Genomic DNA, 27176 nt, shown 5'->3' with positions numbered 1-27176 from the left:
GTGGATATAACTGAGCACTTAAATGTGCTTAATGTTAACATGCAAGGCTGCAACAAACTTGTTACGGAATACTATGACAGCATTCGTGCCTTTCAAATTAAATTAGGCCTGAGGGAGCAGCAAGTGAAAAATGAGTGACACTGCTCGATGCACTGCAACATGTAAGCAAAATTCATTATGAAATATTGAGTGTTATAATATTGTGATTCATTCATCTTCTGACTTCTATTATTGTAAATATGATCACTTCAATAAAAATTAGAGGCTAACTGTGTTCATTGAGTTTGATTGCTGGAAGCAGGCTAATAAAAATTAGGTGCAGTTGTGCAGCCTACTCCACTATCAACTCTGCTCTTAAACACATCTCCCCCATTTCACGTACATCCGCTCTCACTCCATCCTCCCGCCACCCCACTAGGAATAGGGTTCCCCTGGTCCTCACCTACCACCCCACCAGCCTCCGGGTCCAACATATTATTCTCCGTAACTTCCGCCACCTCCAACTGGATCCCACCACTAAGCACATCTTTCCCTCCCCCCCTCTCTGCATTCCGCAGGGATCGCTCCCTAGTCCATTCGTCACCCCCATCCCTCCCCACTGATCTCCCTCCTGGCACTTATCCATGTAAGTGGAACAAGTGCTACACATGCCCTTACACTTTCTCCCTTACCACCATTCAGGGCCCCAAACAGTCCTTCCAGGTGAGGCAACACTTCACCTGTGAGTCGGCTGGGGTGATATACTGCGTCCGGTGCTCCTGATGTGGCCTTTTATATATTGGCGAGACCCGACGCAGACTGGGAGACCGCTTTGCTGAACATCTACGCTCTGTCCGCCAGAGAAAGCAGGATCTCCCAGTGGCCACACATTTTAATTCCACATCCCATTCCCATTCTGACATGTCTATCCACGGGTTCCTCTACTGTAAAGATGAAGCCACACTCAGGTTGGAGGAACAACACCTTATATTCCGTCTGGGTAGCCTCCAACCTGATGGCATGAACATCGACTTCTTTAACTTCTGCTAATGCCCCACCTCCCCCTCGTTCCCCATCTGTTACTTATTTTTATACACACATTCTTTCTCTCACTCTCCTTTTTCTCCCTCTGTCCCTCTGAATATACCCCTTGCCCAGCCTCTGGGTCCCCCCCCCCCCCGTCTTTCTTCCCGGACCTCCTGTCCCATGATCCTCTCGTATCCCCTTTTGCCTATCACCTGTCTAGCTCTTGGCTCCATCCCTCCTCCTCCTGTCTTCTCCTATCATTTTGGATCTCCCCCTCCCCCTCCAACTTTCAAATCCCTTACTAGCTCTTCCTTCAGTTAGTCCTGACGAAGGGTCTCAGCCTGAAACGTCGACTGCACCTCTTCCTAGACATGCTGCCTGGCCTGCTGCGTTCACCAGCAACTTTGATGTGTGTTGCTTCGATTTCAAATGGTTTATTAATGGAAAGGGTGTGGCTCCCAAAACAATCTTAGCCAAAATAGCATTGTTTTTTCTCTCTCTCTCTCATCACAACTATCTTGTAGCCTAAGTTAATACCAATCATAAAAATAATGCTTGCAAAGCAATCTTCTTCATAAGAAATGAAATCCATAAAGTGAAACACTTTGTAGTTACAGCAGAGACTGAGACACATGAGAGCAGGTTGAAAAAACGAAGGCAACGAAAGCTGTGGGAGCATGCGCACAACTGATCCGGCCCGCATGAAGTCGCATTTTGCCCAATCCAGCCTGTGACCTAAAATGAGTTTGACACCCCTGTTGTAAGGTATGCCTACACAAGCTATTAAATACGAGTCTTACATGGAAGAGCTTAATGGTCAACAATGTTGCATAATAAAAAGTGCCTTATTTAGCAAACCTTTATTAATCCAAGGATACTACGTACATAATGAACATCCTGTTCTTGCACAGATAAGCAAAATCACTGTTACAGTAGTATCCAAGGGTTTTTCTACAAAACTGAACTCAATTAGTGCAACATTATTGCAATTACTCTATAGTATAATGTAATCAAATCTCATAGAAACATCCTAAAATTCTGCCAGCTACCAGCAATGAGTAAGTAGCAAGGTAGCAAGTTATTTATTTTGCCCAGTCAATAATAGAAGAGCAGTCCTTACTGTACCTACATTCACATCCATGACATCCACTAACTGAATTAACATTTGTCATCTTTGAGGCCAAATGGTACAATATTTCTAGTATTTAGCAACATTTCAATGTTTTCTAATAACTTTTCTCCCCACACAGTACGGCAGATCAGCTGCAGAGATATTAGCGAAGTACAGAGGCATCTAGGAATACAGAACCATAATTCCTCGGAAGTACCATCACAGGTAGAGGGTCATAAAGCTTTGACACACTAGCTTTAATAATCAGAGTACCGGAGTTAAGATGTTATGTTGAAAGTTGCATAAGATGCTAGTGAGACCTAATCTGGAGCACTGTGTGCTCTTTTGGTCACCTACCTACAGGAAAGATGCTAGTAAGATTGAAAGACTGCAAAGAAAATTTACAAGGATGTTGCCGGGACTTGAGGACCTGGGTTATAGGGAAAAGTTGAATTGTTTAGGACTTTATTCCCTAGAGCATAGAAGAATGAAGAAAGATTTGATAAGCAGCATACGGAATTATGAGGAGTACAGAGAGGGTAAATGCAAGCAGAATTTCTGCACTGAGGTTGGGTGAGACGAGAAATAGGGATCATGGGTTAAGGGTGAAAAATGAAACGTTTAAGGAGATGACAAGGGGGAATTCTTCACTCAGAGGGTGGTGAGAGTGTGGAATGAGCTGCCAGTGGAAGTGGTGGATGCAGGCACGATTTTAATTATTAAGAGAAACTTAAATAGGTACATGGTTGGGAGGAGTATGGAGAGCTATCCAGATGCCAGTTGATAGGATAGGCAGATTATTAGCTTGGCACAGACTAGATGGCCAAAAGGCTTGTTTCTGTGCTGTAGTCTTCTAGGACTATGAGTTGTGTCATATCCAGGATCAAACTCTAGACAGCTTAATTGCATGCAGGCTATAAGTTACAAGATGGCAAATACGGTTAATTAAATCATACTTCATCCAACTTATCATTTTCTGATCTAAAATTATTCGATATTATTGAAGAACAAGGATTCTGTTTCAGTATTCAGACAAAAATTAACTGCCTTCATGTTGAGACCATGTCCTCAAAGTATAATCATATTTTAAAATAATAAATTACAAGCAAATATGAGTTTCTTACATCAAAGATGCCCTCAACATGCTATTCACTTTGATTGTTGATAGATTACAGATTAAGAACACAGAAATGATGATGTGTCTCAGTGTTAGAAATGGGAAGATGTTTCTCTTCTACAATACTTTAGCAACATGGACAAAGCAAAAAAATTCTTAATGAGATGATTTAAACTTGCATTATGCCAAAAAAATAAATAAACTAACTTTACAACACAATTTTGACAATCTTGTCAAGACAAAAGCATTTCCATCGTGATAGATGTATAGAATCTATAAATTGTTAATTTAATGACAGCAAGTAGACTTCAATTTCAGAGAATTTAAATTTGGTTTGTAATTCAGAAAAAATCCACTGTATCATCAGTTAAGTGTGTATTATTTAATTGAAATTAAATTTAAGTACGATTATTTGAGACAAGATTGATGAATATTGACAATTTCAAAGAAACTGCTAGAAAATAAGCAACAGATACCATCTTGTTGAAAAGAAACAACTCATCGTATAATAGGTTCCATCTTCTTCAAAAAGACAAAATGGTCTTTTGAATGATATCAACACATTCTCTTATTTCATCCTCTTTGATCACAAGAGGCGGTGCTAGTCTAATGATGTCCCCGTGAGTTGGTTTAGCTAGCAGACCATTGTCACGTAGGCGAAGGCAAACATCCATGGCATTAAAAGCTGAAATAAGAAACAAAAGATTCAATAAATTAAGATTTCTTTTTTGTGCTTGTCCAAAATCCATCTTAATATGTTTGTATTTTATCATTTAGCTTTATATTTACCTTCAAGTCATTTTGACAGGAACATGGAAAGAAAATATTTAGAGATAAGGGGGAAATGTTGGCAAATTGGACCAGTTCAGGGAGAAGAGGGACAAATTTCCATTTTGTAGAACTATCACTCATTTCCTACTAACTACATTTCATTTTATAGCATGAAACAATCTTGGTCAAAGTAAAACAATAAGGGGCAAAATCAAACATGTCACCCAGACAAAATAAAAACAGGCTCACACTTATATAACACCCTTCTCAGTTCCAGTGCTTCCCAAAACACTTTGTAGCGAGATATTTCACTTGAAATCGGGAGGAGAAGATGGCTGCGCGATGCAGCTCTCCGGTAAAATGATATTGTTTCTGTTAAATAGAGGCCGTGGACAATTCTGATTTGATGAAGACAGATGTGAGAAGCAGAGGAACATCTGGAGAAATTTCTGAAACACCTGGTTTCGCTGCCGTTGTTACTGTGCGATCGAGAATCTCCGGAGGGAAGGCCCTAAAATCCCCGGCTTTGCCTGCTGCTGGCGACCGAGGCTGAGGTCGAAGTGTTCAGATACAGATGGTGCTTGGTACTCTGTGTTGGAGGGCTGATCAGAGCTCGAAGTTTTCGGACAACTCTCAGAGTCGGACTGTGGTCGGGCATAGCAGGGAGAGTTTTCTTCCTTCTCCCGTCTGCGTGAGATGTGGGACTTCCGAGAGACTTTGAACTCTTTTACTGTGCCATGGACTGTTCCTCATCAAGTTATGGTATTGTTGCACTGTTGTAACTATATGTTATAATAATGTGGTTTTTGTCAGTTTTTCAGTCTTGGTCCGTCTTGTGTTTCTGTGATATCACACCAGAGGAATATTGCATCATTTCTTAATGCATGCATTACTAAATGACAATAAAAGAGGACTGCGTGTCCTCATAATCTAATCTAATCTAAATCATTTGTACGATACAAGCAACAAGATGTTCAATTAGATCACACTAAACTCCCACATATTGCACAAAGATAGAACCAGATTTTTTCTTGGACATTAAGACAGAAATAAGTAGGCTGCAGAAACCTGTAAAATTAGTCAGCTCGGTCCATGGGTATTAGTCTCCATAGTATTCAATACATCTTCAAGGAACTGTGGCTTAGGAAGGCGGCATCCATGATTAATGACTCCCACTACCCAGGACACTCCCTATTCACCCTGTTATCGTCAGGAGGGAGGTACAGAAGCCTGAAGGTACACACGTGCAATTCAGGAGCAGCTTCTTCCCCTCTGCCATCCGATTTTTAAATGGGCATTGAACCCACAAACACCACCTATTTTTATTTCTGCTTTTCGCACTACTTATTTTAACTACATAATAGATATAGATATATACCTAATGTAACTCAGTTTTTTAATCTGTTTATCATGTATTTCATTGTACTGATGCCATAAAGTTAACAAACTTCACAACATATGCCAGTGATATGAAATCTGATTCTGATGTAGGTCAGTTGGAAGCACCTGCAGGAAAAGTGCCGGCTCAGCCACTTCCAAGTCAAAATCATATTGGCAATTTTTTCAGCCAATTTGATTAAATCAAAGATATAAAAAGGCCAGCTTTGACAATAACCAGAACTGCATTGCTCCACAAAGCCCAGGATCAAACACTGCTATGATATTCCAAGATAGCTACCGGAACTTAAAATGGAAAAAACGTCCTGGCATACTCTGCCCATTAATAGCACTAAAACCAATTTGTACAATTCTACTTCCAATTTATTTACTTTGTTTATTGAGATACAGTGCCAAATAGGCCCATCCAGCTCTTCAAGCTGTGTCGCACAGCAATCATCCCTCCCCCAACTCCACCCTGTGATTCAACCCAAGCCCAATCAAGGGACAATTTACAATGACCAATTAACCTACTAACTAGTACATCTTTGGACTGTGGGAGGAAACCAGAGCACCAGTAGAAAAACTACGCAGTCAAAGGTAGAACGTACAAACTCCTTACAGGCAGCAGCAGGACTTGAACCCAGGTCATTTGAACTGTAAAGCGTCGTGCTAACCAGTATGCTACCATGTCACCCTTCTCAAACATCAGAAATTAAACAGACTGTCATACATCGCTTGTCATTCGTTAGTGAGGTAGTGTGAGGTTTAAAAATAATTCCAGTGCTTTTGGCTCTTTTCACCGGCTGCATCAACATAGAATCAACGAAAAGACGAGAGGTGTAAGCAGAGCAGCCATTGCTAGAGTGGGCCAGTGTTAAAAATGGTCAACTTTTGTCTCAACAGGCATGGGCAAGAACAGGCGGAGGTTCTAAGTATGCAGGTTTCTAGATTTTTTTTTCTGTTAATACATAGCTGGTACACTGGGAGTGGGCTCGGACATCGTGGTATGCTCCTTGTGTGAGATGTGGGAGCTCTGACAGACCTCCAGATTACATTTGCATTAAATACACCAAGCTGCAGCTCCTTAGAGACCGTGTAAAGGAACTAGAAGTGTAGCTGGTTCAGGTGTAACCTGTCCTTTTTGTAGAGGTCATACCCTCCCCAGAAGAGATCCCAATGATCCAAAACCCTAAAATCCTGCAAACTGCACCAACTCTACAGCCATGCATTCATCTGCCAAATCATCCAATTCTTACCCACACTGGCATGTGGCACAGGCAGCAATCCAGTGATTACTACCCTGGAGGTCCTGCTTTCTAGTTTTCTATCTCCCTATATTGTCTCTTCAGGACCTCATCCACTTTTCTACCTACAGTGATATCAGTGGTATGCATCCTCCTTTTAGAATGCCTTGGAACCAATCCAAGACATCCCTGCCCTGAAACTTGGGAGGCAACATACCATCCGGGTGTCTCTTTCACATCCACTGAATCTGCTTTCTGGTCCCCCTATCACAACTGTACTCCTCTTCACCCCTTTTCTGTTCTGAACGACAGAACCAGACTCAGTGCCAGAGACCTGGTTGCTGCAGCTTCACTCTGGTAGGTTGGTCCCTCCAACAGTATCCAAAGCAGTATACTTATTGAGTGGAACATTCACAGGGGCACTTCTACACTGGCTGCCTGTTCCCTTTCCCTCTTCTGAGGGTCACCCAGGTATCTACCTTTCTGTAGCTCTTATCACTTCATTTTCCCACATGAAAAGGTGTAGAGTCCTTTGGATAAAGAAATGCAAAGGTAAAAAGACCCTGATGGGAGTTACACACATCAAAGCTGCTGGTGAACGCAGCAGGCCAGGCAGCATCTCTATGAAGAGGTACAGTCGACATTTCAGGCCGAGACCCTTCATCAGGACTAACTGAAGGAAGAGCTAGTAAGAGATTTGAAAGTGGGAGGGGGAGGGGGAGATCCAAAATGATAGGAGAAGACAGGAGGAGGAGGGATGGAGCCAAGAGCTGGACAGGTGATTGGCAAAAGGGATATGAGAGGATCATGGGACAGGAGGCCCAGGGAGAAGGAAAAGGGGGAGGGGGGGGAAACCCCAGAGGATGGGCAAGGGGTATAGTCAGAGGGACAGAGGGAGAAAAAGGAGAGAGAGAAAAAATATGTGTATATAAATAAAGAACGAATGGGGTACGAGGGGGAGGTGGGGCATTAGCGGAAGTTAGAGAAGTCAATGTTCGTGCCATCAGGTTGGAGGCTACCCAGACGGAATATAAGGTGTTGTTCCTCCAACCTGAGTGTGGCTTCATCTTGACAGTAGAGGAGGCAGTGGATAGACATATCAGAATGGGAATGGGACATGGAATTAAAATGTGTGGCCACTGGGAGATTTTAATTCCACGTCCCATTCCCATTCTGACATGTCTATCCACGGCCTGCCCTACTGTAAAGATGAAGCCACACTCAGGTTGGAGGAACAACACCTTATATTCCGTCTGGGTAGCCTCCAACCTGATGGCACGAACATTGACTTCTCTAACTTCCGCTAATGCCCCACCTCCCCCTCGTACCCCATCCGTTCTTTATTCATATACACACATTCTTTCTCTCTCTCTCCCCCCTCTTTTTCTCCCTCTGTCCCTCTGACTATACCCCTTGCCCATCCTCTGGGTTTCCCCCCCTCCCCCTTTTCCTTCTCTCTGGGCCTCCTGTCCCATGATCTTCTCATATCCCTTTTGCCAATCACCTGTCCAGCTCTTGGCTCCATCCCTCCCCCTCCTGTCTTCTCCTATCATTTTGGATCTCCCTCTCCCCCTCTCAAATCTCTTACTAGCTCTTCCTTCAGTTAGTCCTGACGAAGGGTCTCGGCACAAAATGTCGACTGTACCTCTTCCTAGAGATGCTGCCTGGCCTGCTGCGTTCACCAGCAACTTTGATGTGTGTTGCTTGAATTTCCAGCATCTGCAGAATTCCTTGTGTTTACTGATGGGAGTTATATACAGGACTCCAAACAGTAGCCAGGATGTAGGCCTCAAATTACAACGAGAGATAGAAAAGGTATGCAACATTCCTCCCTTTTTATGATAAAAATAGGGGATTTCAATATGCAGATAGATTGGGGAAAATCTGGTTGATGCTTGATGCCAGCTGGAATTTGTAGAATGCCAAGATGGGCTTTTTAGAGCAGTTTACAGTGGAGCCCACTAGGGTAATGGCAATTCTGAAATGGGTGCTCTGTAATAACCTAGATTTGATTAGGGAGCTTAAGAAAAAAGAGCCCTTAGGAGACAGTGATCATAATACAATTGAATTCACCCTGCAGTTTGAGAAAGAGAAACTAAAAATCAGATGTATCAGTTTTACAGTGGAGTATAGGAAATTACAGAGGCATGAGAGAGGAGCTGGCCAAAGTTGAGTGGAAGGGGATATCAGCAGGGCTGACAGCAGAATAGCAATAATTTCTGGGATCAATTATGAAGGCACAGGAAAGATACATCCCAAAGCTGAAGTAGACCATAAGACAGAGGAGCAGAATTAGGCCAGTCAATCGAGTCTGCTCCTCCATTTCATTGTGGCTGATCATTTCCTTCTTAGCCCCATTCTCCTAACTTCTCCCATAACCTTTCACAACCTTTCAAATCAAGAACAGATTAATTTCTATGTCAAATGCACCCAGCGCTCCGGCGTCCACAGTTGCCTATGGCAACAAATTCCACAAATTCACTACCCTCTGGCTAAAGAAATTCTTCACTCCTGCTCCAAATAGATGGCATTCTATTTTGAGGGTGGGCCCTGGTCCAAAACTGCCCACAAAAGGAAACATTCTGTTCACATCCACTCTATCTAGGCCTTTCAACATTCGATAGGTTTCAATGAAATCTCAACCCCCCCCAACCTCCATTCTTCTAAATTCCAAAAAGTACAGGCCCAGAGCCTTGAATCACTGCTCATATGATAACCCTTTCATTCTCATGAACCTCCTCTGAACCTTCAACGTCAGCACATCCTTTCTTAAAGGGCCCAAAACTGCTCACAATACTCCAAGTGAGACCTCACCAGCGCCTAATACAGCCTCAACATTACCTTGCTTTTATATTAGAGTCCTCTCAAAATGGATGCTAACATTGCATTCACCTTCCTCACCACCGATTCAACATGCAAATCAACCTTTAGGGCAGCCTTTCTCAACTTTTTGCCTTGGATGAACCCTTGAAATAATTTTCAGGTCTCAGGGAACCCCCGCGCAAAAATTACTATAGCTACAGCTCACAGTACATTGGCGTGATCAGCAAGTTGTAGATATAATACAAAAATAATTGACAATGCTTTTTGAGTAGAGAATGAATTTTTTGCCAAACTTTCTTGGGGAAAAAAAACAGGTAGTTAAGCTTAGCTTACCTTTCCTGAAATTAATCCCTTTCTTTCCTGTTCATAAATTTTAAAAACTCATGATGTAAACATAATAAACTTCTGTTAAATAAATGACTTAAGCCAAAATAGGATTTAAGTTTTCTAAAGATAGGCTTGGTAGATTTAATTTAAATAAAGGTTGTAAATTGATTTTGAAAGTTGGGGAAGGTAATATGGGAGGGAGAGAACTCAACCAAATAAACATAGTCCTACTGCGCACTGCCATACTGGGCTGAGAGACCTCTAATGAGATTACGAACGGGACTGCTCTGACACTGACTACACTGCACATACTAGCACTGTGCATCACACAAAGTAAAAAAAAATGTTTACTTATCTTAATCACGATCTCTCGTGGAACCCTGGTTGAGAAACCGTTTCAAGGAATCCTCCACAAGGACCTGCGCATCCCCCGCAGGGAACAGTCTATGCTATTATTTCTTTTACCAAAGTGCATGACCATACACTTCCTCACACCGTATTACATCTGCCACCTCTTTACCCATTCTCCCAATCTGTTTAAGTCCTGCAGCTTGTTTCAACACTACCTTCCCCTCCACCCAGCTTTGTATCATCCACAAGCCTGACCACAAAGCTATCAACATCATCCGGATGGTTGACGTACAATGTTAAAAGCAGCAGTTCCAACAGACTCCTGTGGAACACTAGTCATTGACAGCCAATCCAAAAAGGATCCCTTAATTCCCACTCTGCCTCCTGCCAATCAGCCAACACTCAATCCATGCTAGTATCTTTCCTGTAATAACCTGAGCTCTTACCTTGTTTAGCAGCCTCGTGTCATACCTTGTCAAAGGCCTTCTGAAAATCCAAGTACACAACATCCACCAATTCTCAAGGAAACCATGCAGACTTTGGCTTATTTTGTCATGTGCCCTCAAGTACCCCAAAACAACATCCTTAACAATCCATTGCAATATCTTCCCAACCACTGAGATCAGGTTAATTGGCCTGTAATTCACTTTCTTCTGCTTCCCACCCTTCTTGAAGAGTGGAGTGACATTTGTAATTTTCCAGTTCTCCACAACCATGTCAGCTCTGACTCTTGAAAGATAAGACCATAAAACAAGAATAGAATTAGGCCATTTGGCCTATCGAGTCAGCTCCATCAATCATGGCTAAGTCTTTTTTGCCCCCTCCTCAGCCCCACTCCCTGGCCTTCTCGCCGTAATCTTTGGTACCATGTCCATTTAAGAACCAGTCAAGCTCTGCCTTAAATACACCCAATGACCTGGCCTCCACAGCCGCCTGTGGTAATAAATTCCTCAAATTCACCACCCTCTGACTAAAGAAATTTCTCCATATCTGTCTTAAATGGATGCCCCTCTATCCTGAGACTGTGCCCTCTTGTCCAAAACTCCTGCTCCATAGGAAACCATCCTTTCCACATCTACTCTGTCTAGGCCTTTCAACATTCAAAAGGTTTCAATGAGGTTTCCTTGCATGCTTCTAAATTCCAGCGAATACAGACCCATCCTCATATGATAACCCTTTCATTTCTGGAAACATCCTTGTGAACCTTCTTTGAACCCTTTCCAATGCCAGCACATCTCTTCTTAGACGAGGAGCCCAAAACTGTTCACAATACTCAAAGGTGAGGCCTCACCAGTGTCTTATAAAGCCTCAACATCATATCCCTGCTCTTATATTCTAGAGCCCTTGAAATGAATGCTAACATTGCATTTGCCTTCCTCATCATCAACTTGACCTGCAAGTTAACCTTTAGGGTGTTCTGCACAAAGACTTTCAAGTCCCTTTGCATCTCAGATTTTTGGATTTTCTCCCCATTTAGAAAATAGTCTGCACATTTATTTCTTCTACCAAAGTGTATGACCATGCATTTTCCAACATTGTATTTCATTTTCCTCTCTTGCCCATTCTCAAATCTAAGCCCTTCTGCAACCTACCTGTATCCTCCACACTATCTGCCCCTCCACCAATCTTCGTAACATCTGCAAATTTGGCAACAAAGCTATCTATTCCATCATCTGAATCGTTGATATACAACATAGAAAGAAACAGTCCCAACACCAACCCTTGCGGAAAACCACTAGTCACTAGCAGCCAACCAGAAAAGATCCTTTTCTGGAATAGCCTAATTCTGTTCCTATGTTTTTTGGTCTTATCTGATACACTCTATCCTCATTATATGCATCTTCAGACTATGCGGATTCACAGTTATGCAAGGAACCTATTTCTACCAACATCTCATTATATGCGTCCAAAATTCACAGTTATGCAAGGAGCACTGCTTTCCCGCCAATACAAGTCAGGTGCGCACGCCTCACAATCTCTCTCCTGCCACTCTCGCATTGGTTTTGGCAAGGTGTGGATGCACGATCTTACAACTTTTGTTGGTTTTACCTACGGAGCAGTGATTTTGTGCTTGAAATATTTAATTATGCCTCCCAAGTGTCCGATGTCATGACCTGGGCCGTCAGCCGAGGGGCAGAGAACCGCTTTAACACTTGGGAAAAAAAGTTGGAAATTATAAACAGTGCGGCATCAGCTGAAGGTAACACAGCTCTGGGACGCTACTGACGGGAACAGAATCTTGCCTTTAAAGTTCTTTTGTTGCTTGACAATGCGCCAGCCCATCCTAAACATTTGGACAGCATTCATCCTAACATAACAGTGCGTTTCCTGCTGCCGAACACAACATCACTGATTCAACCACTCGACCGGTGTGATCCACATTCAAGGCGTACGTATTTTTTTTATAACGGCAAACTCTCTCTCAGATGCTGCAAGCAACAGACGATTTTGAAAATCCCGGGAGTTTACCAACAGTGAGGGAATGGTGGAAGTCGGAACACTTGACACAAATGGCGATGGACATGGACCCAAGTTTAGAATGGAGTCAGAATTTCAGTCATTCCCTGCCATCAACCTTTCTCCCCTACAAGCAAATTTAAAACAAAATGCTGCCAAGCAAACAACCCTCACCACTTTATGCAAATCGCTGTAATCTTTCTGCTGCCGGCAGTTCTAAGAGTTTTGTGAGTCTTCCTTCACCCCTTGCTGTGCTTGATATTATCCTGATGACCACAACCATCCACCTTATCCGTGCAAAGCTGCCCGACACCACAACAACCACTCATCTCCTGGACCGAACACACCTGCCACTGTTGGTGAGTACTGTACACCACAGGATGTTAACTTTCTATGATTTATTACATTGAATAGTACCTTAAATTAATTAAATATAATACAAATGTTGTAGCACTGCTTTTGTGTCGTATTGGTACAAAAATGTGAATAAGTTACAAATAAAACATTTAGGAAGCCCTCTGGAACGCATCCCTATTTTCTCCATTTAAATAATTATTCACATTATGCATCAACTTCGAGGAACGTATCCCTCGCATATAACAAGGATAGGGTGTATCAAAAAAGATTGCATTATTTGTTATTCAGCATGAATACAGACTTTCAGGTAATTTAACTATGAAGTTACATCATTGACAGTCTATTTATTCCCTCTCCATAGATGTTGCCTGACTGAGTTTCTCCAGCATTTTGTGTGTGTTATTCTGGATTTTCAGCATCTGCAGAATCTCTTGTTTACAAATGATGCTTCTAATGAACAATTCCAGGTTAGAAAAGACCCATTATATTTTTATTACCCTCCAAACATCTCATTTCCTCTCTCCTAGAAAATATGAACTCACCCAAAACTTTGCACCCTAACACAGCAAGTACTGTTCATTTCTGTTTCAGCTCACATTTGCTCCATGTTCACCAACATATGAACATTACAATTCTCATCCTTGTTTAAAACCCAAGGTTATGTTCTCAGTTCTAAATGTTAGTAAAAAATCAGTGCTGACTTCACTTTTATTTCAACTCAAACTTTATCCTTTCTGTCAATGGACGAATAAAGAGTTCCCTTGAAAACCCAAATTACCTCACAGAAGTAGAGCTCAGTTATGTATTCTTTGTAAGGATTAATGGTAACATCTGTTCTTTCCACCACGGGATACAAATATATGCTATCTTCCTCCGCAAAAGTGGTACTTTTTATTCATGTTTATCACTTCCAGGTATTATATCTGCTTGTTTGTGATAATCCATTGCTATCATTTTTTCTTTTGTACAACTCGTCAATGACTACTCAAATGATTAGTGGTCCAAACTTCAACAAGCAGTCTGGAGACAATTGTGTTGACTTACCTGCAATTTGCTGCATACCTACATCTTTAAGGACTGCCTGCAAGTCTTGTTCCAAGCTAATTTCACTAGTTTTGCACAACATGATGGAGCAAGATTTGTCCCATTCCTCCTTGAAAAATTGCTCAGCCTGTGCCAGATAGTTGGGGAGTGGCAGTAGACCGCAATCTCGAGGTCTTCCGAGAGGTTTGATCAGGTTAAGGTCAGGGCTCTGACTTGGCCGCTCAAGGACATCAGTTTCCTTCACTTGAAGCCACTCCATGGTTGCTTTGGCAATGTGCTTTGGGTTGTTGTCCTGCTGAAAGATGAACTTCCTCCCCAGTTTAAGCTTTTTGGCAGAGGCTACCAGGTTTTTATCCAGGATCTCTCTGAATTTAGCAGCATTCATCTCCTCATCAATCCTGACTAGATTTCCAGTCCCTGTTGCTGAAAACCATCCCTATAGCATGATTCTACCTCCACCATACTTTACAGTAGGGATGGCGTTACCTAGTTGATGCACAGTATTAGATTTACGCCACACGTACCACTTAGTTTTGAGGCCATAAAGTTGCACTTCCCGGTCTCATTCAACCACAAAACCTTCTTCTACATCTTAACAGTATCTTCTGAAGGACACTTTGCCAAGTCTTTGCAGGCAAGGATATGCTTTTAAGCCAGGACTTCTTCCTTGCCATTCTTCTATAAATACCCCTCTTGTACAAGGCCTTAGAGATTGCGGAGCCATGAATGTCATCTCCACTTACACCCACTGACTTTTGGAACTCATTCAGAGTGACAGCTGGCATCACGGTGGCTCCTCTTACAAGAGCCATTCCTCTTTGGCGACTCAGTTTAGAGGGCCGGCCTGAACCCAGAAGTGCGGCTGTGGTTTCATATTTTTTCCACTTTTTCATGATGGACTGCACTGAGCTCTGAGGTATGTTCGGAGCCTTTCAGATGCTCTTGTACCATTCCCCAGAATTGTGCCTCTATTACCATCTTCCTGACTTGTATTGAATGTTGTTTTCTCTTCATTTTGGTTTGGTCTGTTGAAAATCTACTACTCTGTTGGACGTTACAGAGAGGGGCTATTTGTTCTTATGAATTGATTGAAAACAGGTGATCCTCCAATTTTCTACATCAACAATTGGGTGAGTTAATATGGTAACATATGGCACCTGAGGAAAGTTAGCATAGAGCAGTAATTACAAAGGGGATGAATACTCTGCCAGCCTCAATTTTGGTTTTTAATTTTGAGTAAATTGTTGACAGGTTTTTAGAATTTCTTTTGATTTGACATGATCTACAATGTTTTGCAGATTAGCTTAAAAAATGCTACTTGAATACATTTTAAATTTAGAAAATGTGAAAATAGTTGGGGGGGGGTTAAATACTTTTCAAGGCACTGTAATTCAATTCTTCCAATTGTCAGTTGTAGATAGAGATTGAAGAACAGGGTTTATAAAAATGAACAATTCCAAATAAAGCATTACATTGTACCTGATAACAAGGTCAGCAGGTTGGGATATTTAAACTTAACTTTCAGGTTATCTGCAGATTCGTGCTAATGTTAATTCATTTCATATACTTCATATTTTTATGTTTATTAATGCATACTATTTTAAAGCATATTTACATGTATGCTGGGGGGAGGGGTAGACCTATCGCATATAAAAGATAGAGCCTTAAATGGGATGTGCATTTTTTGCTTACTGCAGGAAATCCATGCCCCTAATCCTTGCAGATAACAATAACCGTTGTATTGTGAAACACAGGCAAAAGACCAGACTGGTCATTAGATCACAGAGATCTGGAGGACCAAGAGAGCAGCTGTAGATTAGTGACCAACATGGTTTTTATGCAACACCATGCAGAATAACACTTTCTTCCCCCCACAGGACACAATACAGTAATAAGTCAATATGAGAGTTCACAGAAAGTTTCTACCTTTTGTGTTTCTAATAACAATGGCATTCAATAATCCTTTTCCTCGTACAGCAATCACAACATTTGATGGCAATTTCATCAGCTCTCTTCTCAGTAACATTCCCATTTCCTCAGAATTTTCTGCCAATTTTTCTTCTTCAAGGACCTAGGTATTTCAAATCAAAGAAATGCAGCAAAAGAAAAATACCAAACTAACAAGATTAGCCTGGTCATTCCTTACTTTTTCAAATTCTACTACATGTAATAAAAATTGTCTAACTAGCCAAAGCAGTTAAGATGCCATCCTATCAAATATAGTAAATCCAATAAATGCCATCCAACCTTTCGGAAAACCAGATGATTCTGTATTGACTCAGATGTTTAGCACTTTTCCCATCCCCTCACTAGGACCATGACTCCCACATTCCCTTTTAACTTGAGATTCACTGGATAATTCATTACAATGCAAGGTAAAACTAAAGATGAATAAATGTGTTGGATTATTAGTAGTAATAACATCCAACAGACCAAAAACTCTGCCAGTCTGGCACCAAAGACCTAAGCACACTCTATCACTGGTTTACGCAGCAGGCCAGGCAGCATCTCTAGGAAGAGGTACAGTCGACATTTCGGGCCGAGACCCTTCGTCAGGACTACAGATAAAAAATTCATCTTTACAGTAGAGGAGGCCGTGGATAGAAGGCCACATCGGGAGCACCGGACGCAGTACATCACCCCAGCCGACTCACAGGTGAAGTGTCGCCTCACCTGGAAGGGTATAATGTAATATAATGAAAAGATGAATTTTTTTAATCTATAATCTCCCAGTGGCCACACATTTTAATTCCACATCCCATTCCCATTTTGATATGTCTATCCACAGTCTCCTCTACTGTAAAGATGAATTTTTTATCTATAGTCCTGACGAAGGGTCTCGGCCCGAAACGTCGACTGTACCTCTTCCTAGAGAAGCTGTCTGGCCTGCTGCGTTCACCAGCAACTTTGATGTGTGTTGCTTGAATTCCCAGCATCTGCAGAATTCCTCGTGTTTCCATCACTGGTTTCTATTGTTTTTTTAATATGCTAACTATACTATGAATAACAATGATTAAGTGAGCATTCCAAAGCGTTTACTTAAAACCATAAAGAAATTAGGCATTTAGTCTTGTGATATTTAAGACTACAAGGAAGCTTTCATTTAGGGTATCAGTGGATTTTAGGACACAGAAGGTAGTGGGGGGCACAAGCAATTGAGAGCATTGCAGTTGAAAACAGGATATCAGTTTTCAAAATTATTAGGTTTTCTTACCAAAACAGCAATAGAGGCTTGGATGTCAAGAGCTATGACCAGCTGGATTAGGAATCAAATACTGAGTTAGCTCTTTGTTAGGAACAGTGGGCCAATTGGTCATAATATAGACTAGTTAAATTTACAGTACAATTGACTCTTTTTAATCCTTATTCACTGGAACTATTATCCAGCAGAACAAGTTACAGGAATCAAATAAAGGAAGTAGCATTTATTGCATGAATTGGACCTGCACTGATTTTAAAACTCATGCTGTAACTGACCCCAGTCTTCATGTCTTGGACATACCTCTAAAGCAGCAATAGCAACACGGCATGCTAATGGATTTCCACCGTATGTAGACCCATGCTGACCTGGTTTGATGGTCAACATAATTTCATCATTACATAGAACAGCTGAAACCTGCAAAGGAAATTATTAGTTTGAAATTACCAGCTACATCTTTCTTAAAGGGAACTTTTATTACAAACATGATCAAAATCAATACAAACTTTCAGCTACCAAAGTTTACAAACAGTGAATGGTTAGTAGCTCAGATTCACATCTGGCCAAAATTCTTTAATTTTAAGTAAATTATCCATACTGTCTTTCATCCCATTTGTATCATTAATTTGCCTTCAATATAACTAACTAACTTTAGACCACAGTATTTTATGAAAGACCAATAAATGCTTTCTGGAGCATAAATATTAAATCTTGGACAGTCCACTTAATCACACTTTAGAAAAAAAATCACATGCTAAATTACCATGTTGCCCCTCTCAAAGTCAACTGAATTTAGGGAACTCTGACACCATCATTAAAGATTCAAAAAATTTCTCAATAGTTATTCAAGTGGATAAGCTATATCAACAGGCTTCTATGTCTCATCTTTCTTGAAACTCTTAACTTTGCCCACTATTGACAGTTAACAGATCTAGAAGCCTAGCAAGACATTACTCACAGGATACACTCCTCCAGAGAGAGCTTTTCCGAGAACAACAATATCTGGCTTAACATCTTCGTGATCACATGCCAGTCTACGACCAGTTCTAGCCAGCCCAGTTTGCACTTCATCCGCAATGAATAGCACCTGTTCAATCACAATCAAATTAAAAGTCCTTCCTGTTCGAACTCAGTAGACTGTTAAACTAGTATACAACCTCTTATAACTCACATTATATTTTGTACATAATTCTCTCACTCCTTGAAGATAACCTTGGTCTGGAACTATAACACCAGCTTCTCCCTGGACTGGCTCCACCATAAAAGCTGCCATATGAGGGTCCTGGAATGCACGCTAAAAAAAGAGCTAGAATTAATTAACAGTAATTTTAAACCAAATCAAAACAAAATATTAACTGAATCAAAACAATTTAAATTATGTTTTCAATACCTCTATTGCTGGCAGATCATTGTATGGAACAATTTCAAACCCAGGTATAAATGGGCCAAATCCTTCATAACTACTGGGGTCTGTTGAACTGGAAATGGCAGACATAGTCCTACCCCAAAAATTACCAGCTGAAGAAAAGGGGAAAAGGAGTTTAAAGGAGTTTCTCTATACAGGAATCAAACATGTGAATAAAATAAAAATGAAAATATTTGTATTATGATGCTGATTTGAGAACTAAATCCCATAAAACTTAATTTCTAGACACCAAGTATTAAATTTACACAGCCCCTACAATTTCATACTGGCCTTTAAGATCTGAATAATGATTAAATAACAATCACATTCCTCTAAGTTAATGTAGATCACATGGATTTTAATTTAAAATCTTACCAGCAAAAAGGATTTTTGCTTTGTATTTAGGAATTCCTTTAACTTCATATGCCCATTTGCGGGCTAATTTGCACGCAGTTTCTCCTCCTTCAACACCTAAAGCAAAATGTTTAAGTTGATTTCTTCGAATAAATCAAATTTTCAAAACAATTATCAAAAATGCTAAATTAATTTAAGCACAAATTATTACATTACTATGGAAAACAAGAGAAGCCGAAGTGCAAGAGCTAGAAAATGATTGAACAAAAAAATAAAATTGCCAAATTTCAAGCCTGACTTGCTAGCTTCTCCAGCACTGTAGATGTTGCTCAAGATTTCCAACATCTGCAGAATCTTCCACGTTTATGATTTCTCTTCCCAATCTGGTGGATGCTCATTTTTATTTTACTAATTTAGCAATACAGTGTGGAGCAGAACCTTCAAGCGTCGGTTCTCCAGCAATCCCCAACAAACCTGATTCACCCTAAGCTTAACACGGGACAATTTACAATGACCAATTAAGCTACCTGGTATGTCTTTGGACTGTGGGAGAAAACCAAAACACCCGAGGAAAACCCACACATTCCAAGGAGAGGATGTACAGACTCCTTACAAATGGTGCCGGAATTGAACTCTGAACTCCAGATTGGAATGAGCTGCAATAGCATCGCATTAACTGCTACACTATCCCATGACATCCTTCTCCTCAGAAGGTAACAAGTCGCTAATGAATTGCCATTGAATCCATGCAAATCATCTTAGCAATCAATTAAATCTTAAATGGGGATTGATTTGTCTTCCCTTTCTCTTCCTCCAAACCACCCCTCCCGATCCAAGGTAAATGAATTATCAGTTGAAGTTTCATAGTCAGAGGAAGTTGTAGACAACTTCTAGCTTCTCCCCATGTCAGTCTCAGGAGTTTGCATACATTTCCTTTCAGATAATGACGCTGCATCATTTTCATACAATCATAAATATAGGCATTAAAGAACAAGGTTCTGGACCTTTATCAGAAATCACTAACGAAGAGTTTACTAGAGTAACAAAATACACAAATCCAGTATATACAATGAACTTGGGCCAGTTGATATGAATCAGCAAACAAAAATCATGGTTCAATGTTGGCAGGTCATGGACCTTCAAACAATAATAACCAAAGGAAAACTTATTAAAGGCAATTCAGCTAGTTCAAAATTGGTAATGTCCAATGCTTAAAAGTTCTCATTTTAATCCTCTAAACAATAGGTAAACCACAGTCAAATGGAATAATACATTTAAACAATCTAACTGATTTAATGAACAATGAGTGTCTGAGATAATTCACTTTCCTTTTAAAACATTATGGCTGATTTGAAATATGTTCAAGTACATATTTGACAAATACCATACACAATATTGTGCATCTTGCAATGAACTGGAAAACTAGGTCACTGCTCATCAAATTACTGTAAACAGCAGCAAGGTCTTCAACACAATTCCTGGTGGCTTAATTGAAGATTGAAGGTGTACAAGTTTGAGACAGTTTGGAATTCCAAGTTTACAACACATCTCTTTGTTGTGTTGAACTATCGTCAGAATTTCCTAAGTAAAATGATCAGCTAATTTCCAAAATCTAAATTTTCTCTTTGAACCATTCAATAACGTAGCTTGCTGCAGATCAACCAATGAAATAGAATCAGTGAATTACAAGCCTCACAATATTTGCAAGGTATTTAAATGGGTTAATTTATTAAAAGAAATCTCTAAACTTTTAGAGTATGACAGATTGAAATCCATCAAGTCCTGTAGCATCAACAGCTGCTTTATAAAGCTGAAGAAATTGAAGATATATTTGTTCTTAATTCTTTGCTGATCATCACTGAGCAGAAGACAAGTATCTACTTTGTGGATTTTTTTTTATAAAGATGCCATTTTCTGGCAAAATGAAGATGACACCAAGAAACAAACTTAAACTTGGAGAAATCCACCTATTTTCCCCGGAAAAAAAATCTATTAAGCACTAACCAGTATTCATTGGTAACAGCTTTTTGTAGTTGAACAGTTTAGTGGCATATTCTTCATATTCTCCCAGTACATCATTATAGAAAGCTCGAGAAGTGAGAGTCAGTTTATCAGCTTGAGACTTAAGTGCTGCAATAATCTTTGGATGACAATGTCCCTGATTCACAGCGCTGTAAGCACTTAGGAAATCAAAGTACCTCCTGCCTTCCACATCCCATACATAAATACCTGAAAAATTAATCAAAGCAATTAATTTAAATATTTTGGCTTAATTATTTTTGATGACCACTATTTTAATGTTAACAAGGATATTCAATTCAGCAACAAGCTTTAGGGACTAAAGGGGTAAGTCCTCCTGTACTATACATTTCTATTACAAGATGAATTAATGAAATCTAATAACATTTCAATACAATCTGGCTGAACTTGCAGATAATATCAAGCTAAAAAGCAAAAGAGAATGCATGAAAATTACAAAAGGCGACCCTGATAATGAGTGGCCACAAAAGGAGCACACAGAATTTGGAGAGGAATATGTAAAGGACATTAAGTTCTATACTCAACAAATGTTAAAAAGCTAAAAAGAAATCAAGAAATTTAGAGACAATTGAAGATTATGCTCAGCAAGTCTGAAACAATAATATACTGCCAAGCAGTATATTATTGATATATTATTATATATCAGAGGAAACTCCAAGGTCATAATATTATACCATGTTCACTTTCTATTTTACTTATGACCAAGTCAATTTTAGTTTTGCAATGAATATCCGGCAAAAGATTTTATGGCTGTGCACAAATTAACTATACAATAGAGGGGTTCTAGAAATTACATTGCAAAGCTTCAGGAGAGGTGACAATCTTGAAGTTTAAAATAAGACAGCTTCACAAGAACCTGGCAGAATTCTTGATACACACCAATAAATACAAAAAAGACAAAAAAAAACAACAAAATTTGTAAGTGCATGCAGGAGGAACGCCATGGCATTTTTGGGCTTTCATAATTAACTAAGTAAAATTGCATCCAATGAGATCTTGCAGCAAATGATTGAATCAGGATATCCCGACAGTAGTGTTTCCTTTTGATTAATTCCATTTTAACCATCAATTTAAAGTATAATTGTATTTAACTCAAAAACTTTATACGTTCATTCAACAATTTATACATTGATATAGAATCAACCATTTACTTTATGATCTAGTATTTGGGATGCTTACCTTCCCCTCTAGCCAAAGCAACAGGGACGGGCTGATAATTATGAGCACCATATTTTTCTTCACGAGCAAAAACCTCTTCAGAAGTGATTGACTTCTCAGTTTTTAATGAAGTTTCTGTGGCACTAGAATAAGTCTTGATTCTTTGCTTCAAAACTGAAACACTGGAATTTACGTAACGCGAGAATCGGGACAACATTATCTGCATGACAAAAAAGTTAATTATTTGTTAAATTTTAAGCAATTCATGGAAAAGAAAACAGACGAGAGTAGTATATTAGCTGTAAGTCACCAGATCTCTTCACAAGGCAGACCAAGCCAGTTCATCCTTTCCCGAACTTAAAATTTCTGGTATTATCTCTAGAGGCGCTGTTTCCATTTAATATTGAAAATCAGAACTACACAATAATTTGCTTAATCAGACAGTAGAACATAGAACATACTATAGAACAGTACAGCACAGTACAGGCCCTTTGGCCCATGATGTTGCCAGAATCAGGTATAATGTCACCGGCATATGTTGTGAAATTCATCTTTGCGGTAGCAGTACAATGCAATGCATAATTGAGAAAACTGAATTACAGTAAGTATATCTATATCAAATAGTTAAAGAAATAGTGCAAAAATCAAAACGAAAAAGTTGTGAGGCAGTGTTCATGGGTTCAATGTCCATTCCAAAATCAGATGGCAGGGGAAGGAAGCTGCTCCTGAATCGTTCGAGTGTGTGCCTTCATGCTTCTGGACCTCCCTCCTGATGGTAGCAATGAGAACAAGGCATGACTTTGGTAATGGGGGTCCTTAATGATGGATGCCACCTTCTTGAGGCATCGCTCCTTAAATATATCCTGGATACTACGGAAGCAAGTGTCTATGACACAGCTGACCAAGTTTACAATTCTCTTTGCAGTAGTCCACCCCCTCCCCATACCAGATGGTGATGCAGCCAGTTAGAATGCTCTCCACAGTACATCTGTCAAAATTTGCAAGTGTTTTTGGTGACATACCAAATCTCATCAAACTCCGAATATAGCCACTGCCATGCCTTATTTGTAACTGCATTGATAGTTTGGGTCCAGGTTAGATTCTCAGAAATATTGACACTCAGGAACTTGAAATTGCTCACCCTTTCCACTTCTGATCCCTCAGAGACTGGTGTGTGTTCCCTCATCTTACCCTTTCTGAAGTCCACATCAGTTATTTGATCTTACTGGCGTAGTTCAATATTGTATTTGTGCCCACCTATTCCATAAGAGAAATCTAACTCTTTCCTCCCATATAATCCTCTGTTTTCAGCCATATCCCATCTGAGAAGTCCCTCAAAATGTCCCCAATGTATCTGCCTCTACATCCACCCAACAGCACATTGCACACACCTACCACTTTAGGCGTATTAAAAAAAACCTGCCTCTAAAATACCACCTACACTTTCCTCCAAACACCATTAAGTCAGGCCCCATCAGATTAGCCATATCTGCCCTGAGGAAAAAAAATCTCTGGCTGTCACTCTATGCCTCTTATAATCTTCTGCACTTCTGTCAAATCACCACTCGTGCTCCGATACTCCGGAGAGAATCTCCTCTCTGAAGTTCCCACATCCTTCCTACAAAGACCAAAACAGAACATTATATTCCAAACGTGGTCTGAGCAGAGTTTTATAGAGCTGCAACATTATCTTATGGTTCTTGAACTCAATCCTTTGATTAATGAAGGCCAATGCACCATACACCTTCTAGCCACCCTATCAATGTGCACAGCAACTCTGTGGGATCTATGAATGTGGATCCAAAATCCCCGTTTCTCTACTGTTAAGTATCTTGTTAATAACTCTGTATTCTGTCTTCAAGTTCAAACTTCCAAAGAGAATCACTTCACTTGTTTGGATTGAATTCCACTAGCCACTTCTCAGCTCAGCATTGCATCTTATCTACATCCCACTGTAACCTTCTACACTATCCACACCACCACCACTTTCCTGTCTGAAAACTTAACCTTCCACTTTCTCATTTATCAAAATCACAAAGACCAGGACCTCAAAGGTAATAATCTCTGAATTGCTGTCTGTGCCACGTGCCAGTGAGGGAAAAAATAGGATGAATTAGCAGATGAATATATGACTGAGGAATTGGTGCAGGGGATAGATATGTGGATGTTTAGGATCTCTTCTGAGTAAGATATGACTGTACAAAGAGGGCAGGTTACACCTGAAATTGAGTACCACCAATATGCTTGTGAGCAAGTTTGCTAGAGCTATCAGGGAGAGTTTTAACTAGTTTAGAAAAAGGATGGGAACCAGAGTAATAGAACAAAAGTTCATTTACTATCAAAGTATACAACTCTGAAATAGCCACAAAACTAAAGGAACAGCAGCATGATATTCAACTTCCAAATCCCTCCACCCCACACAAAAAAATGAACAAGTACAGGCACATCAAGCCCCCAAATCCCCCCTCCCCACACAAAAAAAAACAAAAACAATAGACACATTGACCCCCAAAATCCCCCTCCCCTGCACACAAAAAAATGAGAAAAATTGGTAAAACAAAAACACAATATAAAAACTGCAAGACAGAAAAAAATAAGTCTCTAGTCCTAGGCCATTTCCAAAACACAGAAAACATAGGTAACATTCTCCAGAAACAATGGCACGCCTTTCCCTCTGCAGCAGCGAGCCAACCCACCAGTGATCAAAAGCCAGCAGAGCAATTCCCCAGTGATCAAAAGACAGGCAGCTAGCGCTCACCCTCTGCATTCACCTCAATGTTTCAATTTCACTCGTCACTTTAATTGGCAAACAATGGAAGCTTTAAATCGGTGAAATGGTGTTGGACATTGGCTCGGGCCCAGTCCCCCAGACTCCTCACCACAAGGTTCCTGCACACTCCCCGTCTCCTGGAATCATTCTGGACACTGCAGATGCGTGCTTCTTTGACTGGAGGCTTGTGACTAGCAGTCTGCTGCAAGGGTCAGTGCTGGGTTTGTTGTCACTTGCCATCTGCAGGACCTGGACTGGCTGATTTCAACACTTAAGTGAAACTTGGACTGGTATATCGATGGGAGGAGCATAGCCCAGGTGCGGGTTGATGTGACTGAACAGTTTAATAGCGTAGCATGGACTGGCGCCAGTTTCTGCGCCATAGTGCCCTCTGGCTAGATGAATAATGGAAAAAATGGTGAGTAGTTTTAGATTGATCTTAGAGTCGTTTAAATATCATGGCTGGTACTATGAGGTAATCTACAATGTTCTATGTCTTAACTCTTCAGTTCAACAATATATGATATTGAAATGCGCAATGTACAACTGTGACTAACCAGACGAGATCAATGCATTTATAAATACCAGAAATAGTAACATTTATAAACGTTCGAAATGTTTGAATATTATCATTGAAAGTACTTTAATACGTAATTAGACTGCCTGTGATTCAGTCAGAGGAAAAACTCAATCCTGGGACGGTAGCAAGTCTTGTCGGTACGTACAGACAAATATTTTTAGTAATGAAACAGCTGGGGAGGCCGGAACCATGCGGACCAATCAACGGCTTAAAATTCGTACTCATGAATGTTAGATGCTGTAGATACAAATATATAAATCAGTGTGCAATTGTGCCCTTTTGGCATTTTTTTTCTAAATAACTGTGCAATTAACAGGAACCTCAACAACTAAAAAAAATATTTCCGCACTCACTTCGAAACAATGCCCACAACAAGGTAGGGAAACGTGCTTTTCTCCAGAAGGTGCGTGGCAGACCTGCTATGTAAAAGCGCCTGCCGATGAACCCTCGCTCTGGAGCAGAGAGCTAAGGCGATTATCTTTTCCTGGGCACAACACGCGGGTCTGCCATTAATCGCAGAGGACGGCTACCAAATCGTTCCAAGACGATGGCGGCGGCTGAGGATGCAAGATGCCCGGAGTCAGCCATACCCCTTCAGGCGGTGGCCGAGCCCGGCCCAAGCCCGAAATGAATCCGGCTTGTGGTCGGGAGAGAGGCGAATCTGGGATGCACTCGGTTGCTACCCACTTGACGCCCAGGCTCGCTTGTACCCTCGTATCCCGGGCCCCGAGCCCTGTCCGCGCTCTCGTCCACAATCAACCCCTCCCCACCGCCCCCATCCTCGTACCGGTCACTGGTCCGTCTGTCCGCTCGCCACGCCGTTCACGATCCCTCAGGGGGCTAGTAGTCACCGCAACGGTTATTTAAATATGCGTGCGAGGAGTTAACGTCACGGGCGCGCGTCAGCACGCCTCGCCGGCTGAGCGCGCGGCAAACGGATACCGCGGACTCGGGCGGCTGCTGTGAGACCGGCGGCCGGTCGGGTACGTGGGCCCCCTGGTGGACCGCTGCTGGTGCTTGCGATAAGAAGGACAGCTGGAGTCACAATTGGCGTCAAATTTATCAATCTGAGCAAATAACTCCAGCCTCCTTTACGGATGTAAGAGGAAAAAAACGATCAATGGAAATGTTGCACTCAGTTGTCCAAATCACCACTGGATGCCTGCTCAGTTGGGTAAGTTCCAGAGGGTTCTGCCAGCAGCAAAAATGGTTTGCAGAGGTTAGATTGACATTGGAGATTGATACCCGTGTAGAACTTGGTAATGAAATTAGGCTGGCAATCTGGCCGTTTTATAATATCATATTCCTTAATTTGGCCAGAATTGGTGTTTTAAGTAATATAAATGTAACTTAATGAATTTTTTTTACTTCCCAGAATGCTTGGAGCTGCATCAATGTTCAAAAAGACTGACACCTTTCAGTTCAAAGCTAGCCACTTGACCAGGAATCTCACCAGTTGATCATCAAGTAAAAACCAATTTAAAACAAACAGTATTTTTTTCAGTGACAGGGTGTTAAAGTGGTCAGGCATTGCCTTGAACTACTGCACTGGGTTTGTTGAATATGCCCCACAATTTTGCTGGGAAAGGTGTTGCTATATTTAAGTGCAGTCAATGTCACTATTTCCAAGCCTTGATGCACTTGGGCATAGTGGTTCTGTACTGTCTGTGTCAGTTAACTGCC

The 27176-nt window shown here is 40.8% G+C and overlaps 2 protein-coding genes across 7 annotated transcripts in view; one reads left to right on the top strand and one right to left on the bottom strand.

The window, feature by feature from the left end:
- Window positions 1-1831: 1831 nt before the first annotated feature.
- Window positions 1832-26485, bottom strand: oat (ornithine aminotransferase). Of its 6 annotated transcripts, none has more exons than XM_072239447.1 (10): window positions 26281-26485; window positions 22165-22363; window positions 20950-21174; window positions 18967-19062; window positions 18577-18704; window positions 18358-18480; window positions 18145-18273; window positions 17490-17603; window positions 15914-16058; window positions 1832-3918 (listed from the first exon to the last, which is right to left on the bottom strand). In XM_072239447.1, the coding sequence occupies exons 2-10, from the start codon at window positions 22358-22360 to the stop codon at window positions 3758-3760; spliced, it is 1317 nt and encodes a 438-aa protein (XP_072095548.1). In that variant the 5' UTR covers window positions 22361-22363; window positions 26281-26485; the 3' UTR covers window positions 1832-3757. The 6 variants fall into 6 exon arrangements, with proteins under 6 accessions (XP_072095548.1, XP_072095549.1, XP_072095551.1 ...); XM_072239448.1 differs by lacking the exon at window positions 26281-26485 and adding an exon at window positions 25847-26197; XM_072239450.1 differs by lacking the exon at window positions 26281-26485 and adding an exon at window positions 25023-25218.
- The window catches only part of lhpp (phospholysine phosphohistidine inorganic pyrophosphate phosphatase), a 152261-nt gene continuing 150389 nt past the window's right edge, over window positions 25305-27176 (top strand). Inside the window, exon 1 of the mRNA XM_072239455.1 lies at window positions 25305-25331. Coding sequence (XP_072095556.1) covers window positions 25320-25331 — 12 coding nt within the window. The 5' untranslated portion in view covers window positions 25305-25319. The remainder of the gene's footprint in view (window positions 25332-27176) is intronic.

This window comes from Mobula birostris, chromosome 21 (genome assembly GCF_030028105.1).
Source record: "Mobula birostris isolate sMobBir1 chromosome 21, sMobBir1.hap1, whole genome shotgun sequence".
Lineage (NCBI taxonomy): Eukaryota > Metazoa > Chordata > Chondrichthyes > Myliobatiformes > Myliobatidae > Mobula > Mobula birostris.
Note: the sequence above shows the minus strand (reverse complement) of the source record. Positions and strands in the feature narration are given on the sequence as shown.